General features: G+C 41.7%; 2 protein-coding genes across 5 annotated transcripts in view; one reads left to right on the top strand and one right to left on the bottom strand.

Moving 5' to 3' along the window:
* Positions 1–536: 536 nt before the first annotated feature.
* On the bottom strand, positions 537–18,658 carry Cnga4 (cyclic nucleotide gated channel subunit alpha 4). Its single transcript, XM_047517940.1, has 8 exons — positions 18,655–18,658; positions 10,806–10,941; positions 10,630–10,752; positions 5,884–5,985; positions 5,574–5,680; positions 4,670–5,315; positions 3,610–3,959; positions 537–2,618 (listed from the first exon to the last, which is right to left on the bottom strand). Exons 1-8 carry the CDS (start codon positions 18,656–18,658, stop codon positions 2,158–2,160), a joined length of 1,929 nt encoding a protein of 642 aa, XP_047373896.1. The 3' UTR covers positions 537–2,157.
* Fhip1b (FHF complex subunit HOOK interacting protein 1B) overlaps positions 10,809–20,142 on the top strand; it is a 33,557-nt gene continuing 24,223 nt past the window's right edge. For all 4 annotated transcript variants that reach the window (XM_047516608.1, XM_047516612.1, XM_047516609.1 and 1 more), the window contains exon 1: positions 10,809–10,943. The gene's annotated coding sequence lies outside the window, so the exon portion shown is untranslated. The remainder of the gene's footprint in view (positions 10,944–20,142) is intronic.

Genomic DNA, 20,142 nt, shown 5'->3' on the forward strand with positions numbered 1-20,142 from the left:
AAGTTGGGTTATGAAAATCTTAACCTAATCAGTACATTAATCTCCTGATAGGTATCAACTGGGTAGGAACAGTAGGCAGGTACGGTGTGGCTGGAGGAGGTGGGTCACTGGGGGTATGCCTTTGGGTACATATTTTGTTCTTGTTGAGCAGAGCTCTCTCTCTGCTTCTTGGTGGTCATGTCCTGACCTGCTTTCCTCCACCACACTCTTCCACCAAGATGTTCTGCTTCATCTCAGGTCCAGAGCAATGGAGCCAGCCATCTATGGACTAAGACCTCTGAAACCTTGAGCCCCCCAAATAAACTTTTCCTCCTTAAAATTTCTCTCGTAAGGTCTTTTTCACAGAAGTGAAAAAGCTGACTAAAACAGGGGAAAGAATCTCAAGAAAATAGAAAGGAGATTAGTAGAGGAAAGGGATCAGGGGGTGGAAGTAAGGGGAGGGAGGGCAAAGTGCTGGAGAGTAATACTGGTCAAATAACATTGTTATATTTTGTACATGTACGAATATGTGACAACAAATTCCATCATTATGTACAACTATAATGTACCAATAAAACAATGAATCAAAATGCAATCTGTAAAAAATTTAAAAATAAATGATTTTTAAAAATGTGGGAAAAAAGTGAAACCTCCTGAGAAATTGACACATACTTTCTTACAATTTTGACCTCTATGTGCTTCAACTCTCTGATTAGCAAATATTTGTGTCTCTATATGCCAGGTACGGTTTGGGCCTTGGGAATACAGAGATGAACAGGACAGACCTAGTGCCAGGCTTATGAATCTTATTATTTTATGAAGAAGAAATCACAAAATATCTACATATTTTTAAATGATTTGAAGGGCTATGACCCTCATAATCTCTCATGATAGTAGAAATTTACCACTCAGTTATACCTAGAAGTTAAGCCCCAGGTTTGTTTTAATATATCACCTGGCAAAGCTCAGACCTGAAGCCCCACCATATTCTGGAGGAGCTGAAGTGGTGACTCAGGGTGAATATGATTCAGAACTGATAGACTTCTCTGTAGACTCAATGCCTTCCCAGCCCCAAACTAGCAGCCCTCCTTCGAAGCACACCAAAGTTACTCCAAAACTCCCAACATACTCATCTCTAATTGTCTCTATGATATTTCACTCCACCTAGTCTCTTCGCTGTATCCTATATTTGTGAATATCATGCAATGTAGGAGGGTTGGATTTCTGACAGCACCAAGGTCAGCTCCAACAACTGGTTGGGTAGGGAAGAGCCAGGTACAGGTACTGGGAACTATTTCCCATTTGTAACAACCCCGAATGCAGGGAAGCCCTGGCTGCAGATTCCAGAAGGTCTGGCTCACTAAACTAGATCAAACCCCTCAGAGTTCATAAAGTTGAGGACATACACTGTGATGTGGGATGCAAAGACCAGCATGTGATGTGAATATATCTATGAAAGGATATGTACACTTCAAGCAATGTCATGCATGACTTTCCCTTACCTCAGTACACTATTTTTTAAGTACCCCAACTTTTTTGAACCTAACCTACCAGCTACTACACATCTGTGCTCCTTACCCCTGTGACTCAGAATTCAGACGAATTCATTCTGGCCCACCACTGGCTTTGTCTTTTCTTTCTAGTCCCATAAATGCTTATGAGGAGGCAAATACTTTATTGAAGTGCAATTTGCAGCGTACACTTGCAAACCTCCCATATGGGGAGCATTCAGAGGACCTCTTGGACCAAGAAGGTTCTGGGTGTACTTTTGTGTTTTCACAAGCAATGTGCGCACCTGTGAGCAGTTATCTATGTGTCTATTGATGTATGACTGTAGCAGATGTTTAGGGGGTACACGACTGTGTATATATGCTGTGATGTAAGTTGTATCTATGCTTGTGAAAAAGCATGTGCTCTGAGAATAGGAAGTCTACAGCATATTCTATGGAATACACAGTACTGGGCCAGCGTGTGTGTGTGTGTGTGTGTGCGCGCGCATGTGCTGGTGAGTGAGGGAATGAAAGTGTGTTATACCCCCACATCTCTAGCTGGGCATCTACAAACCAATTCACTCCCATCTCTGTGACCTAGCAAACAAGATGACAGAGTTTCTGCAGGCAGGCTTTCCTACAATTCTGGATTCACTTGAAGGTGGGTATCCTGGGGACAGAGATGGAATCATTCTGTTCCTGGGGGTCTCTCCTGGCTGGCTCTTCCCCTTCCATCCTTGGAAGTTCCTTCCCCAGGCTCACCCTCATCATCAGCCTCAGCCAGGTCTTCAGGCATTGGCCACTCTCTGGTCTGCCACTCCAGCCGTTCGATACGGTAAGCAATCTTGAGTGCACTGGACTCCAGCTCAGCCAGTAGGCGAGCAAACTTGGTCTGTAGATCATCAAGCTGTTGGTCAAGGCCTCTTAGCCTGGACTCTGTGGCCTCCTGTAGGGCAATCTCAGCTGCCTCAGCATTTACATCCAACTTGTTCATTTTGAGCAGGATCTCACGACCCTTCTCCTCCATGACAGCCTGGGCTTGTGGATACTCACTCAACACCTCCCGCAGGTCTTCCTTGCTGAGGCAGAACAGGTCTGAATAACCTAGGCTCTTAATGTTGGCTGTACGACGGTTTCCAGACATGTTCCCTGTGGCCCATGGGCAGATAGATGGGAGGATAGTTAGCAGGAATGTGGGGAGGTGGCATTTCACCCCTGAGCTAGGATTCCCCCCTCCACATTTGTGCTTCAGAACCTCTTTTTCTGCATAATTCTTTCATTCAGTAATGTACTAGGGACCAGGCCCTGTGCTGGGTGGGTATCAGTGATGTGTCTCAAATAATTCATGGTCTAGAAGAGACAGACTTAATGGGATAGTTACATAACAGAATGGTTGGTGCAGGGTAGACATATGCATTAGGTACCATGGGAAGACAGGCAAAGAGCCCGTGTCAGGTTGTGAGGCAGGGAATATAGGGAAGCCTGGAGGAAGGAATGACTGCACCGGGTAGGAGGTGACTGGGGGAATAGGGAAGCGAGTGGGAGGAGAGCAATCTAACCAGGAGGAGGAGCAAGAGTAGAGGGATGAGCAAGTTGCCAAACTTCTCTAAGCTTCAATTTCCTTATCTTTAAAATGAGAATAAGACTAGTTCCTACCTTATACAGCTGTATGAGTTTTTTTTTTGGGGGGGTTAGGGATATTTATTTATTTATTTTGGCTTTTTTTTTAAGATTCAAGATATTTTATTAACAGCTACTACAAACAGTAAGATAGCTCAATTAGATTATGAAGTACAATATGTGAGAATTTGAATTGATTCATGAGAAACACTTACAGCAGGGGATGTAGTAAGCATGAGATAAATGTCATTATTACTATTACCTCCATCATTTTTCACTGCTCTGTTAGTGCCTCAGTCAATACCCACAAAGTATGCTTACTCTCTCTTCTAAGGACCCACCCTGCTAAATGACCTTGGCTCAGCTTCTTCCCAGTGAACAGATGCCCTGTAGTGACTCAGGAAGGGGTGAGGTTTCCTTCATCTATGTGCCCCAAAGTACCATCTTGTGCCAGCACAGAATTCTGCTATCCAATTCTCTTTCCTTACTCTGTCCCTGGCAAAATTGCTGGGGTACCCACCTTTGATGTTGATGATACTGATCTCCCCAAAGTAGAGCCCTGCACCAAGCACAGCATACTGTGTGACACCATCATCTGCCACCACAGCCAGTTGACCCTCTCGGATGATATACATCTCTCGACCAATGTCCCCCTTGCGGCATACATATTCGCCTGGTGAGTAAGTCTGGGGTTGCAGCTTCAGCACAAGCTCCTCCAGCAGGCTGGCCTCACAGTTCTGGAAGATCTGTACCCGGCTTAGAGTAGACAGGTGTACGGACACAGCCACTTCTGCTCGCAGCCTCTCAGGCAGGTGCTGTAAGATGGCTACCTCATTGGTCATCTTCTTGTTAATCTGCAGGTGCTGGTACCTGGGAGAAGGGGTAGTACCATTTCTTTACCAGCCTGCCTCTACCCCTTCCATTAGGGCTCAGATCAGCCAAGATCTCAATCACACTGAGGCCTCACAGGGGTCATGGAAGAACCTGAGAGTTAGCTAATCTCCTTTCTTGGTTTCAGACATGTTTTGGCATCTTTGACCTCAGCCAAGGCACGGAAGCCTCCACCACTTGACAGTGAATACCATACTGTTTACTTTCTGTCAGGCTCCATCCCACCCATAATCACTGGTTAGTACCTCCTCCACTGATAGTTGATTCAGTCACCAAGCTCCCATCTTCTTGGAGAACCATCTCTCTGACTCTCCAATTTTGTGACACTTATTTTTGTTCAGAACACAGTATGACTTACCTGGATATATTCCATCATCATTGGTGGGGATGGTATTTCCCTTCTCCACTCACTCTTTATAGAGCCTTCTGAGCCCTGACAGACAGTGGCAGCTCCCATTCCCCGGTCACCATGTTGTCCTTCCTTTTGCATGAGTTTCTCTATTAGTCTCTTACCCACCTTCTTCCCCCAGGTTAGATTCCTTCAGTGGGGGACACTCCTTTCCAAGTTCTCCAGCAGACTTACTAATGAGTGCCACATTTAGATCCTCTCCCCACCCTGGACAATCAGATGCAGTGCCCCCCACCCTCAGGTTCTGCCTCCACACCTCTCTCTCTACTGGCATTCTCACCAATCTATAACTCGCCGCTCCAGCCGGCGGTTGACACGCTGCAGCTTCATGTACTTCTTCACTAGCGCGTGATCTGGGTAGAAAGCCGCATCTGCAGTGTTCATGTTGTAGATGACAGAGCTCATGCTACCCATGATGGTGGCAAAACCCATGACAGCCAGCAGGAAATCGCCCACCATGAAGAGGTACTCCTCCTCCCTGGCTGGCAGCGGTGTATCGCCCACGGTTGTCAGGATCAGCGTGGAGAAGTAAAAGCTGTAAAGGTACTGGCGCCGCAGGCGCTCAAAGCCAGGCCGCGCTGGGTCGGGGTACACCCATGCGTCACGCCCAAAACCCAGGTACTGGGACAGGGCAAAGTATAAGCAGCTGTTCCAATGGATGACAACAAAAATGTAAAGCATCAGCTTGGCGATACGAAAGGCGTTTGGGTAAGCTGTGCGGGTCTCTGTGCGGTCGAAAGCCTCAAAGAGGCGAGGCACACGAAGAAAGCGGTTCAGCCTCAGCGTGGGCGTGTGTGGGCCCAACTGCAAGTAGAGGGCATCCGTGGGGAGGAGCGAAGCCAGGTCCAACAGGAAGCTCCAGGTACGGACATAGCGACTGGCGATTCTCCCTTTGTCCACCACCAGGATACCCTGTTCTAAGAATCCTAGGAGAGGGAAGGGAGGGATGTGTTGGGATCAACCGCAGGTGAGGGTGGGCAGGCCAGGGACACAAACACAGGGACAGAGTGGAGGTGGGCATAACCCAATCCAGGGTTTCTGGAGTGAGCAAGGCGATGTTGTCAGGTACAGAGAGACACATGTCAAAGTGCTATCACGAAGGGGGCCCTGCTCTTGTTGATATAAGAGTCTTTCTTTAGGAAGGGAACAAGAAATGAAGGATCAAGTTCTAGGGTTTCACCGACCCGTGTGGAATCGCACTATGATGTCCAGAAGGTACAGGAGGTCACTTGTGTAGTCCAGCACAAACCAGGCCAACAGGTAACCATGTTGTAAGTCAGGAAAGCAGGCTCTGAAAGGTGGTGGGAGTGGGAGGAGAGGAGATTGGTTTAAAGGCCAAGCTGTGTGTAAGGCGGTTCAACTCAGGCCCCTCAGTACTACTCTGCAGGCCTTGGGCCCTGCAATGGGTGCGGCTTCTACTTTGGGCCCTGCCCAAATACCCACTGCTGTCCTTCATCCCTACTTAAGGCCCTTCTTTTAGCACCCCTGCCAAACCTGCATATGATGATGATGAGGTTATACATTACAGGGCAGACCATGGTATTCAGCCACCAGTAGTAGTAATCCCCAGATGGATCCAAGACAGGTAGCTTCTTCCTGTGGGCAAAAAGAGAAATCCTACCTAATGTGTTCACCAGACATTCGATGGTTGTGACCAAGCGGAATGAGGATCCTTTGGAGTCAGGTGGATAGATGTGACATAAAGGACTAGGACTCCTCACCTGGTTTTGGATGGGGCAGGAGGGCTGGATTCTGTAGTCCTCACTTTGCTGTCTTGGCTCATGGTTCTGTGGCCTGGTGCTGGCCTGTGCAATATCCAGGACCTCTCTGCCTGTAGGTGACTTGGGGAGGAGGGGGCTAGTGTCTCACTGTTTGGAAGAGGCTGCCCTTGGGCTCCAGCTGTGACTTCTGCTCTTAGCAACACAACCAGGGCTAACAGTTACCAAAGGGGTGGAGGCAGTATAGCTCCAGCGACCCGCCCTGTCTCCCAGGGCCTGGGCTTACACCTGCCCAGCTAAACACCTTTAATGAGGTCCCTGGAGAAGATGGAGTAGGGTGTGCCTCAGAAGGAATCCTAGATCTTATTTCTTCCTTCTCTTCTCTCTTAACCTCAGGCTGAACTACATAGGGGCCCCTCTAGGTCAGGAGACCTGGGTTTTATTGTAGGTTCATACACCATTTTACCTTGTTCAAATTCTCTGCTTGGGTCTCACTGTTTATTTATTTAACAACTATTTGCTGAGTGACTCATCTGTGTCAGGTGCTATACTAGTCTCCAGGGACAGAGATGCCTCTCACATCAGATGTGAGCTCGTTTTTATTATCTGTACCCTTATCTACTGCCACATCTACTTAATCTTCTTCCTGCTGGATAGTGTGATGGGGACCATCTTATGGGGCCCTTTCCCCTATTCCTTTCCTAGTATCTCCAGTGCCTGATGCTACTAGCTATTTCATGTGTTTTCTGGATCCTTAACCTCTTTCAACTTTTCTCTGTCTGTGAACATGCTTAAATTTCTACATTCCAAAATAACAACCCTATTAATTCTCCCTTAACCTGATGTCCCTTTCAGTACTATCATCTTTCTCAGTCAACAAGTCATGATCAGAACTCCTGCTATGTGTCAGATGAATACTGTGTTAAGTATTGGGGATTAAAAAAAAAAAAGTGAACGGGACACACTCTCTGCCCTCTAGAAAGCTCACAGTCTGCTAGGGGAAATAGGTATACAGGTAAGTACACATCAGGTAATTACATAGGGACAGTCATATCCAGGGTACTGATAAGTTCTTAATTAAGTGGTTACACAGAAAGATGTTATTGTACATAGGAAAGTTCCTAATTGAGTTGGGTTCTGTAGGATGAATAGGAGTTAGGTATAGAGCTGGGACAGTGAAAAGCACCAAGGCAGAGTAAAGTGTGCAAAGGGATAGAAACATCAAAATCATAGTGACTAGGAGAATATCAGTCTGGTATTTTTATTTTTTAGCTTTAAAAGAGGACCTATGGGGATAATGGAGAGAGAAGAGGCCAAGTGAAGAGGCAACTAAGGGAGTTTTATCAGACATGTTACAAAGCTTGAATTTTACCCAAAGGCAATAAGTAACCAGGGTCAGATTTGTGATTTTGTTCCCAATTTATTTTTTGAAATCCCTTCCTCCCATGGCTTTTGTGATAAAATAATTTGTTTTTCTTTTTTTTTTTTTTTGGGTGCTGGGGATCAAACCCAGGGCCTTGTGCTTACAAGGCAAGCACTCTACTGACTGAGCTAACTCCCCAGCCCCAATAATTTGTTTTTCTGTTTACTTCTTAATCTCTTTCATAAGCTTCTCTGCCCATCTCTTCTAAATTGGTGTTCGAGAGCTTTCTTTCTATTCTCCTGACCCTTTCAGGTTGATCTTGGTTACCCGCAGAATTTCCTTTGACATCTAATGACTCTCAAGAATTTTCCCTGTACCAGGCATGGTGGACATGCCTGTAATCCAGTGACTTGGGAGGCTGAGGCAGGAGGGTTGCTAGTTTGAAGCCAGCAACTTAGCAAGACCCTATCTTTTTTTTTTTTTTGTACCGGGGATTAAACCCAGGGGCACTTACCACTGAGTCACATCCCCAGCCCTTTTTTGTATTTTATTTAGAGACAGGTTTTATTGAGTTGCTTAGGATCTCACTAAGTTGCTGAGGCTGGTTTTGAACTCAAGATCCTCTTGCCTCAGTTACCCAAGCCACTGGGATTACAGGAGTGAGCTATTGCACCTGGCTGCAAGACCCTATCTTAAAAAAGGGGGCAGGGAGATGTAGCTCAATGTTAAAGCGCCTTTATTAATCCCCACTATAATAAAACAAAAACAAACAAAAATTCTCCCTAAGTTTCAGTTATTTATGTAACTACTTACTGGATGTCCTCACTGGGATATCCCACAGTCCTTCAACCCATTGTGTCCATAACTGTGTTCATTATCTTTGCCCATCTACTCTTTTTCCTGTAATCCCTGTCTCTTTGTCCTTTAAGTCATAGATCTAGGACAGTAATTATTATTATTATTATTATTATTATTATTATTATTATACATTGTTCAATGGCAGTTAAAAAGTAGTCACAAATTCTTTCACAATGTTCCCTGGTGATTATTTCAACCAAGGGTACTAGCAAGAGAGATGTTGTGTAACTTCTGAGGTTAGATTTAAAAAAGTCATGCTGCTGCTTTCTGGTTCTCTTGAAATGCTTGTTGTCTGGTAGCTTCCTCTCAACAAATATCTTTCTTTGAAACGAACCACCACATTGTGAGAAGCTCTACTTGATAGTGCCAGTTGAGTTTAGCCTTGATTTGTTCCAGCCCAGGAAAATGGCTACTGTTTTCTGACACTAAGTTTGGGGTGGTATATTGCCCAGCATAGTAACCACAACAAACAAACATATAGAAAAGTGCACATTTTTTTAAGAATATAGTTTGATAACATGAACACAACTGTGTAATTAGCACTTAGATCAAGAAACAGATCTCAGGAGCCACAGTCTATTCACTTTTAATCAATGTTTTTCCAAGGCTGTTTACCCTGACTTATAAAATCAGGATTTTTATCTTAGTTTTACCTGGTTTTGAATTTATATGAACTATCAGTATTTAATCCTTCCTCTTACTTTCCTTTCAGATATACCTAATCATCAAGCTTATCTTTCTTTAAAAAAAGAAACAACTCTTTTTAGTTGTAGATGGACATACCTTTATTTATTTATTTATATTTTGTGTATTTATTTATTTATTAATTATTTGCATGCCTTATATGTGCCAGGCAAGTGCTCTCCCACTGAGCTACAACCCCAGCCCCCTCATCAACCTCTTCTAATGTCTGCATGTCTACCTCTCTGCATTCTTATCACACTACTTTGGGCCTTATCAGGTCTTTTTTTTTTTTTTTTTCTTATCAGCTCTTGACTGACCTTTTACAAAAGTTCCCTTACTATTAATCTGACCATATATAAAACTGTGTTCAACTCTCTATTGTCCCAAGGATAAAATCTAAATTTCTAACAGGGCCTGTAAAACTCTCCTATACTTGACTTCTGTCCCTGTCTTTAGCCTCATCTAACTTTTCCTCTGCATGTTCCCTAGGCTCTGGACACACTGTACTGATTGCAGTTCTCAGAGCACCCTCCGCTTATCTATTCTGCCTTGCCTGGGTATATGCTGGTCCTTTGGACTGAAACATCTCTCTTTCTTTCTTTCTTTCTTTCTTTCTTTCTTTCTTTCTTTCTTTCTTTCTTTTTCTTTCTTTCTCTCTCTCTCTTTCTTTTTCTTTTTAAAGACCTTTAATTTTGAACTAATTTCAGATTTCTTTAGAAAAGTTGCAAAAATAATACAGAAAGTTGTTAAATCTATCCACCTTTCCCTCGTTATAGTCTTATAGAACTATAAAAAAATGATCAAAACCAGACAATCAACACTGGCACAATATTTTAAACTACAGACCTGATTTGAAACTTCCATTTCTTTAATTACTCTAGCTTGTTTCCCAAGACTAGCTCAGACAGTATCTTCTACGTGAAGTCTTCCCTGAGCCCCTTCACTCTTTCTTCCGCCCATCCTTTATACCCAAGTCACGATAAGTGCTCTTGATGTTTCTTCAAATATAGCACTTTCCTCACTAGTGTGCTATATATATAGTTTGTGTTTGGTTAAGGATCTTAGGTCCTGGAGGGCAAAGACCTGTTCTAATCAATCAATCTGGAATCCAGCCTGACATGTAGGCACTTATTTCGTGTTCCTTTGACTGAAACAGTTCCCAAAGGGTCACCAAGCAACACAGTGCCTAGGTGTTGTGGGCGACAGGGAGGGGTAATTGCAGGGTATTCTACAGCAAAAATGAACTAGTTTTTTTGCAGTCAGCATTCTCCAAGGGTCCGCTTTTCCACAGGTCCTGCCCACCTACTAACTCCTCCCCAAGGCCTATCATTTAGGACTAGTCACGCCCTTCCACGCCCACTCTTCACTCTACGCACCGCCCAGTATTCGTGGCCACGCCCCTTTTGTCCTAGTCTTTTCCAGTCCCATTCCTCTCCTAAGTCCCGCCTTGCTGGTCTTTTCCCGGCCTCTGAAAGTCGTGTCCCTCCTTAGGTCCTGCCTTCTGCCCTCTGGTTCGACCTTTCCTTCCCAGGCTCCGCCTGCATCCTGCGTGCCTCCACCTCCCCAGAGGTCTGCCCCTATGATACGCTGGCGTTCTTCTGAGGGGCGGGGTTTTACCGTGCTACGGGGTGGGACCTGGACGAGAAGCGGCACTCTTTCCTCCGACCGCCGTCTGTTTCTCCGCCCCTGCGTTCGACCGTTGCCAGGAAACAAGCGTCAACGCTCCGTTTTTGGCCGGACCTAGCCAATGAGCTGGCACGCCATTGCCCAGTTGTGCGTCGCTGGGCGGTTACGTGTGGTGCGCGGGGGCGCGGGCTGCGTGTGGCGCGGGGCGGGGCGCGGCGCGGCTGATGCGCCTGAGGAACGATGGCGGCGGCCTGAACTCACCTAGTACCGCCGCGACGACAGGGCCTGGCCAGGGTCCGCGTTCTGTGAGTGAACAGTATTCGCGGACCGGAGGGCCCAGAAAGTCACGTGAGGGAATGAGGGACTGGGGAATGATGGCACCGAATTTGGTTGTGAGGAGACAGGGCTAGGGGTTGGCAGGTGGTGAGGGGCTAATGAGTGGGAAGGCAGGGTAGCAGGGTGAGAAACTAGGGATCAGCGGACGAGTAAGAGGCTGGTTATATGAGAAGAGGGGGTGTTTTATGAAGGGACAAGTTGAAGGAACTCGTGAACACGATTTACTGAGAGACTGGGTCTGCTGAGGGCAAGGGGGAGGGACAGTCCTGGGACCAGAGTAAGTCGCTAAGGCCTGTGTGAGGGGCGGGAGAGTAAAGGGCGAAGGCGGGAGCCTTAGGGGTGGCGGTGAATTGACCAGGGAGCTGAAGGCAGGACAAGAGAGGAGGGAAAGAAGGCGGTGAGACATGGAAAAAGGTGTGAGGTGGTTGGTTCTGTGGCCTTCTTGGATGGATCGTCATGTCCAGTGAAAGCAATAGTTTTAGATTAAGTGAGTAGAACGGCTTGGGTGGAAGTGTTATGCACTTGTGTCCCCTACTCCCATGGGTTTGGAGCGGGGAAAAAGGCGTCAAGGGCAATAGTAACTATGATGATGAAAGTGATTTCTGAGTCTCAGTCACCAGCAGAGCAATCATTGGAGCCCCAGTTCCCTCAAGTTCTTCATTTGGATTACAGACTTAAAGGTGGACCCTTTCATGAAGTTTTTTTGTTTTTCTCTCTGCCTGTTTCTGGGCAACCTTACTCCACTGTCACTCTTCACCTATGGTTGTCACCTATATTGGAATGACCACTTTGAGTTGCTAATTCTACTTCCATGGGAGTCACATGGTATCACTTGTGGTTACACTTAGACTCCCAAATAGGATAGCCTTTCTCTCCTTTTCTTGGAATTAAACTTAAAAAATTACTTTATTGAGGTAAATTTATGTACAATCAACTGTTCATATTTAAAATGTACATTTGATGAGTTTTGTCAAACATACATGTTTACCAAACCATTTTGAAGATACTAAATATTTCTACCATCCCCAGAAGCTTTCTTATTCCTTTACAATTAATTCCTCCTGCTACATCTTTTAATTGACATCACTTTATTAATATTTCCTTTTCCCCAACAACCCAGATACACATGAAAATTTTGGAAAGTTGGTTTGTCATTCAGTGATAATGGACACTTTCAGAACACTGAATTTTCCTCTCTGCTGGTGGTCTGCCATGAGTTGAAGATGTCTTGATTCTCTAATCTTAAACAGACATGTCCTATTCAGATCATTCCCTGAGAATTAGAACAGCCTCAGTCCCCATTCTGTTCCAGAGTCTTGGCTTTAGAACCAACTCTTCTATCTGTAGTGTATTTTCATTGCTTTTCTCTGAAGGCCATACAGGACTTCATACTGGTGGAACCCTTGGCAGCCTGTCCATACAGCCAGAACTCTATAGGATCTATATGTGTAATATAGGTTTTAGAGTAGTGTTCCTAAACATTGGGCCAGTCACTTAGTCCATGATAGTTTTCAACTATCACAAAGTAGAAGGAGAGAAAGCATAGTGAGTTTTTCATAAAGTAAATTTATTCTGATATTGTAATTCCTACTCTTTTGGTGTTAAGGTGCTCTTTCACCTATGAAATAATGGTGACAGTAGATGGTGAGGTTTTTTAAAAAAGGTCCTATTTCCCCAAATAAAAAGCAACAACTGTATTTTTTAAAAATTTATTTCTACTGGTTCTCAAAATCCTGACATTTAAAGTGTGATGGTAACCGTTGTTAGGTTGAGGAAGCACACAACGTATACAGTAATTCTGTTTAACTTCTGACATCTGAACAGCATTCATATTTTCATCTATATAAAATAAAAACATGCTATAAAATAAAAACATGCTTTACATAGAAATTTCAAATTTTACTGCATTTACATTGATACCTTTTGCTGTAGGCAAAGGAAAGAATTCTTATAAATGAAGGATCACATTCAGAAGCTAGAAGTCACAGAGGGATAAAGAGGCAAAACTGGATTCAGAACTTGGTTTCAGAGTGAGAGTAAAAAAAGAATAAAAATTGTAAAGAATTGTAAAAATAAAAGTGATTTGGGGCAGAGAATCTAGTACTGATAAAGTTTTTTTTTAAGATTTATAATTGTTTACAAATAGATTAAAGAGACTTTGAGGGTATAGAGTTGAAGGTTATGTTTAATATTTTGTCAATGATATAGTAATAGATACGCACTTGGATAACATGACAATGATAGATATCAGATATCAGAGGATTCTTAAGAGTTGTACTTTATGGTAAGCTTATTGTATGCTATACTGAACTGTTCATTGAAACAGTAGTGCATAAATTATAAAAGATTTTGATATAGCATATAGTTGAGTAGTATGTCTGAAAGACGAAACAGATGAGGATAATGATGTAGAAGTAGAAATGTTTGGGGTGCTGTATGTAGCTATTTAGTTTGTATCTGCTATGTGCCAGGCACTCTGTTAAATGCTGGGAGAACAAACTCATTCTTCACATATTCATTAATTTATGCATTTAGCAAATACTTCTTGAGCATATTGACTGCCCTCCTGTTGCTTACATTTTATGGGATAACAGAATGAATAATGGTCCTATGAAATCTCAAGGAGTTCTCAGACACATGAAAAATAGTTTCAATTTAGAGAATGTGAAAATATAAAAATATATCATAATAAGGTGATTACTTCTCTGTGTCTAGTTTGTCTCTCACTGTGTTCCAAACATACGGACCCAGTGATCTATTTATCTCCACAGGTGTCTCAAAATTAACGTGTCTAAAACAGAACTTATGTCTATGCCCTGAAAACCTGCTGTTGTAACCATATATCTCACTTCAGGCAAAGACTTCATCATCTTTCATTTTTTCTACCTTTATCCCCTGAATCCAGTCACTAAAATCCTAATACATTTTCTTCTCTATTATCTTTTTTCTCTTTATCTCCATTACCGTGGCTTTAATATGGCCTTAGTTTAGGTCCTCCTCATTTCTTTTATGATTTTTTTTTTAGGTGCCTTAAAACTTGCTTTTTCCTAGTCCATCCCTAGAATGCAAATCTGATCACAGAACTCCTCTGCTTACAAACTTTGGCTGTGTCCTGTGGACAACATCCAAATTCTTAATGTGGCCTCATTTGGCCTTATTTTACTTCTCCAGCTTCATCTTCTGCCACTCCCTACTTTGTGTTCTAGCTTGAATGAAATTGTTTGTTCATAGTTCTCTAATGAACACATTACTTCTTTGATCTTTGAAATCTTTGCAGTGTCTGCTTCTTCTATTCATGCCTATTCTTCTCTACCCAGTAAACTTTCCTTATTCTTTAGGATTGGTTTAAACTCCTCTTTGACATCTTGGTCAACCTCAGGTAACAGTGGTAGAGATAACCATGTGTGATATGAGGATTCCATCTTATAAACTGAAATCACTATGTGATAGAGGTGCACTTCATGATTTTAAGGCTCTGCTGAAGTCAGATGAGAAGATCCCTGTAAGAAGTAGAGGTGGTACTGGGGAGAGGGGAGGTGTGAGTTTGAACCATATCCTGATACTCCATTTGTGTGAAGGATGGAAAAGCAGGGAAGTATGTGTGAACTGAGCTCGAGATTGGTAGGCTCCTACTGGATGGTCCCCCAACTCCTGTCCTTTTATATTCTTTTGAGGTTTAATCTGGTCTTTCCACTTGAGTATTTAGGGTAATAGCCCATTCATGCTTCTTATGTTGGTAATCAGGGGTTTTTTTTGCCTATGAAGAACCATTTGTAGAGAAAGGTAAACTTCAGGACTTTACTGATCTATTCTTGGAAGCTTATTTTGGTTTCTTCCTGCCTGATGTAGGTATTGCAGGTATATCCCTGCCCCCAGCTCCCTCCTATTTGCCTCTCCCAGGGCAAAGGTTCTTAAGTAAAGTTGAACCACTTCCTCTCCTGAGTCTGCTGTTCTGAGATTGACACTTTTGCTGTATATACCTGTAAAGTTGTATTTTGGACCTTAAGATAAGGACCTCATTGGGAATCTGAGAGATCAGCTTCTTCTTCCCTTTTACTCTGTGAGTTAACTTGAAGGTAAATCTGGAAAGAGGGGAGTCTACCCTTGTTTTGGACTTTTCTATGAGAGGAAAGGACATCAGAAGAGGGCGTGACTCTACCCTCCTCATCTTGATCTGAACTTTGCTGGGAATACCAAGCTATGACCTTTTATATTTTTTCAGTATATGAGCAGGGCCTAGATTAAATGTTGGATTTTGGATTCTGAGATGCTGATTCCTCTGTGGTTCTTCTCTTTGCAGTTTCTAAACAGGGATTGGGTAGGCTATAAGGAAAGGTCCTGGGGACCTGTCTTTCTTGGGTCTGTGAGCAATATTCTTTTATGGTTAAGAAATGGAGCAGTAGTGGACATCCCAAGTATGTTACAAGTTAGGAACAGTTTGTTAATCTTTGGAATTGAGTTCCAGAACTACTGAACACAGTTTTTTGTTTAGTTTTGGACATGTTAAGATCTTATTTTGCTGAGATTGAATACTTGGCTCTTCTTAAGCTTAATGAAGTATGAGTGGGAGGTGGTGAGTACAGACACATCAGAGCAGGTTAGATCTCTCAGAGTTTTGGACTTCTTGGTTAAACAAGATCAGAAGAGGAGGAGGAAAGAAATGTGTAATTTACAGAGCCCGTGCTTTATGCCTGAAGTGCTACATAAGTTATTTAATTCTTAAAACTATTAATATTTATTTTATCAGGAATTTATTGATGAGGAAACTGAGGCTCAGTTGTGGGAAGTATTTAAGGTAACACCACTGGAAAATGATTGACTGAGATTCACAACTTTGAGGGACTCCATAACTCAAGTTTTACCTATTACTTTGTGTTATTATTTATTGGTGTATTATAATTATACATGATGGTGGGATTCATTGTTATATCTATAGATACACATGGTATAACAATCTAATATGGCCAATATCATTCCCTAATATTTCCCCTTGCCCTCCCTACCTCCTTCCCCCTGGTCCTTTACTATACTGATTTCTCTTTAGTTTTCATGAGACTGCCTCTCCATCTTTCTTTTCCTTTTTTCTTCTCTAGAGCTTCCACATATGAGAGAAAACATATAACCCTTGACTTTCTGAGTTTACTTTTTGTTATTCTTATGTTATCCTAGGGTTTCCATTTGTTTTCAGGCCTCAAATGAAATGTCATGGAGAAAGAATTCTATAAAGAGTAATATTCTTACATCAGTCAGAACCCTTGTAGGTGACAGATGGCCTAAGATAGTAGAGTTTAATAAAGTATCTATGTTTACAAAGGTATGGGCAGGATTTAAAGAGACCAACAAGGGATGATACAGTATCATAGGACTGAGAACAATCAGAAGGACTAGTAATAGGGAGAGAATTCTTTTATTTAACTGTTTAAATTATTTTCCTTAGTCCATGCCTTCTTGGAAACATAAGTACTTGGGAATATATGTAAGTACTTTTTGCAATGCATTCTTGCTCCTCCTAGCTACTAGTCTGTGTGATGACTGTTCTGTGGTTTATAGGAAACATGTATGAAAGACTGAGCATTCATTCTGTGTCTCTCCCATCTCCTCACTCCTCACTTCTCTTACTCTCACTTTCCTGGGCAATGAGAGAAGGAAGGTAGATTAGAGAAATGAAGGTGGTAAATGGAAACTTCCTTCTCTCCTTGTTTTCACATTAACCTGAAGGTACCCATTCCTTATCACTATTTTCTTTTTCAGAAAGATTGGAATACCTTTTTTTCTCAGACATCCTATGCTTTATTTTTCTGTCCATTATTTGTATCTTATTTATCTATAACCTCTCACTTTTTTCAGACTTTTCTTTTTTGTTTTCGTAGTACTGGGAATCAGACCCAGGGCCTTGTGCATGCTAGGCAAGTTCTCTATCACAGAACTGCATACATCCCCAGCCCCAGACTTCTTTTTTCTTTTGAAGCTTCCTATCCAAAATTAAAACATGAAAACTCTCTTGACTTTCCCGTCCACCCCAGTTTTGTTAAGCTATTTGCCCTGTTTTCTTCCTTCCCCATATCACTGAATTTCCTGAAAGTGCACCTTAATATTTTTTGACTCCTGTTCATCCTTTAAGCACCTACTTTCCTAAGTTTATAAAAAACTTGACTAATAAAACTATCGACCTATTTTCAATTTTCATTCTACTTGATTTTTTTCCTACAAAATTATACAGTATGGACAATCTTCAGTTCTTGAAAGATCATTTCCTTGATTTCTAGATAATTATTTCTTGAATTTCTCCTTCCATTTCTATTGCCTTCAGTGTTGTTCTTCAAAGACTCCTCTTAGCTTTCCTGTATTCTGTTTTTCCTTAGGATTTCACCCTCAGCTCCTGGTGATCTCCTTGGATAACTCAACCTGCTTTCATAGCTTCATCTATTACCTATATGCTGATAACTCTTGAGTTTGTATTTCTAGTTTTAATTTCACTCTTGAGCTCAAGTATAATTTTTCTACTTGCTTTCTGGTTATCATTAATATCCTGCAGGTGTCTTAAAACTTACTATGTTCAAAACTGTACTCATCCTCTTTTCTAAAACACAGTTCCCCTTGTTTCTTAGTCTATGAATGACATTATTTATTTATTTTTACTGATAATCTCTTATTCTCCATTCATTTGCCAGGTTTTGTTGCTTTTACTTTGTGATTAATTTCGATCAAGAGGGAGATTACCTGCATTTGCATACCAATCCTGCCACCTCCTAACTGGCTAACTTTGGGCATTTGTTTAACCTTTCTTGGTTTCAATTCCTCCCATGCAAGATGAGGATAGTAGTACATAGAGAGTTTATTAGGATTAAATGAGCTACTTCATATAGTGCTTAGAATGGAGCCTGGCATGTACTACGTGCTCAATATATTTTAGCTATTATAATTATCATTAAGTTGCATTCAGTTCCACAAGCATTTTTGAATGCCAGGCTCTATTTGGCAGGGATTATGGAGAAGGTTCAATGATATGGTTGTTTTTCAGAAGAACAGAGACATTATAGTATTAATAATTCATTTGTAAACACATTATAAGTGTGAATAATTTCAGTATTGCATGGGAACATGTTAAGCTAGAGGTGACCGCAGATTTAGCTTTCTCATTATTATTTTTACCACTTTAATTCAAGACTTTTTATTTTTTTATATTTTTATTTTCTGTACTGGGGATTGAATCAAGGGAAGGGCCTTGAGCATGCTAGGCAAGTACTTTGCCAGTGAGTTACACCCCCAGTCTTTTTAAAAAAAGAGACTATTAAAACAACTTTTAATAAATTGCCTACTGCCATCTGTCTCTGTCTTCATCTTATATTTCTATCTCACTGTTTTTTATTTTTTTATTATTTTATGTTTTTTAGTACCAAGGATTGAACCAGGGCCATTCCACCACTGAGCTACTTACCCGGATCTTTTTATTTTTTAGTTTGAGACAGGGTCTTGGACTGGCCTCAAACTTGAAATCTTCCTGCCTCAGCCTCCCTTATGTTAGGATGATAGGCATGTGCCAGGCCATCTCACATATTATTTAAAAGGCCAATATGATCTTGTCATTTTTCTTGCTTAAAAATCTCCTTTGTTCCCAGGGTGTCAATAGATAGAACCCAGATTCCTTAGCATGATGTTCAGTGATGTTTGTACCTTTACCCATATTTACCCTTCAACTCAATATCTTAGTATTGGGCCTCTCTGCTCTGAATAGTTTGTGATTAAGACACAGTGAAGTTGCAAGTGTTCTTCTGATTTGTCACGCTCTTTCACAGGGCAGTATTTTTGTTTATACTTTTTTAAATATGAAGAAAAGCTTTCCCTTTGTTCTCTATGTAACCAGTATTCTCATTATTAAAGATCTAAGTCATGTTTTGCCTCTGTAGAACCCTCTTACAGCACCCAAGGTAGAGTTAATTGCTTTCCTTCATGCCTCTATGATACTTTTATAAATCTTTCTATTTATGATATTTGTTGGAATTTATGTTTATATGCCCCCCAACTGTTCTTATCCGTTTCTAGTGCTTACTTAGCACATTGCCTACTAATTTATCAGTGTGGTTATACATTGAATTAATCAATGAGAAATTCCTGCCTTCTCTTTAGGACTGGCCCTTCCTTTTGTGATACTGTCACCTGTCTTACAGAAAGTTTCCTTCAGTATAGTTGCTACCTTCCTTAGTTAAGATCGGGTAATTGTGAGAGAGTATCTGTATGAAAGGAGGTGCTGGTTACTATAACCTTATGGAAAAATGGGAAACTAGTTTCTGGTTTCTGTATTCCTTGAGCCCTTTTTGAGTATAAAAAGGAAGGACAACTAAACCATACTTTCTGTAAAGTTTTTATGCTTGCCAGAGACCATACTGATAAGAGAGTTGTGGAAGTGATCAAGAAAGACCTGTGTAGTGGGGGTGGGGTAGGGAAGAATGAAGGAATTTTGGATTATGCAGAGGGGAGTGAGGGGAAGGGTGGGGTGGTGGGGATGGGAAGGATGGTAGAATTAGACATTATTACTCTGTATACATGAATGATTACACTACTGGTGTGACTCAGCCAGAGGAATAGGAAGTTATGCTCCATTTGTGTATAGTACGTCAAAATGCCTATAGGAGCCTGTATAATCTAATCTGTACAACCTCCTATCATTCTCCTCATGTATAACTAATAGAACAAATAAAAAATTAATTAAAAAAAAAAAAGAAAGAACAAACTGTGAACCATGACTTGGGCTATTAGCCAGTTTGGTACTTCTTATTTGTTCATTCATTCATTCATTCACTTAAGCATTCATGCATTGAACAAAAATTGAGTCCTTCAGTACTGCTCTGGGGAAAAGAAAATAAAAGGCAGAATAACCCTGCCTTCAAAGAGTTTTTTTTTTTTTTTTTTTTTTTAAGTGAGGAAGATAGACAAGCAAATAATTTTAGATAGTGGAAACTGTTAAGAAGGGAAGGGAATAGGATTAGAAGCTATAGAGTGAAGGTGGAAAGATGAGCCATGTAGATAGAATTATTAAGCAAGGCCTCTGAGATGATGTTTGAAAGGAACTGAGCAATGAAAGTAATATGAAGAGCAGGAGAATTCCCGAGGGAACAGAAAGTACTCAAGAAGGCCTGTGTGACTAAAGTATGAGTGAGGAGAATGATA

This window comes from Sciurus carolinensis, chromosome 11 (genome assembly GCF_902686445.1).
Source record: "Sciurus carolinensis chromosome 11, mSciCar1.2, whole genome shotgun sequence".
NCBI classification, from domain to species: domain Eukaryota; kingdom Metazoa; phylum Chordata; class Mammalia; order Rodentia; family Sciuridae; genus Sciurus; species Sciurus carolinensis.

Bases quoted from the DNA above. Each gene is read 5' to 3' on its own strand.
- Cnga4 (XM_047517940.1), bottom strand. The intron at 10,753-10,805 runs GTAACCGCCCAG...CTCATTGGCTAG, and splicing joins CGCGCCCCCGCGCACCACAC to GTCCGGCCAAAAACGGAGCG. The intron at 5,316-5,573 runs GTCGGTGAAACC...TCCCTCTCCTAG, and splicing joins CATAGTGCGATTCCACACGG to GATTCTTAGAACAGGGTATC.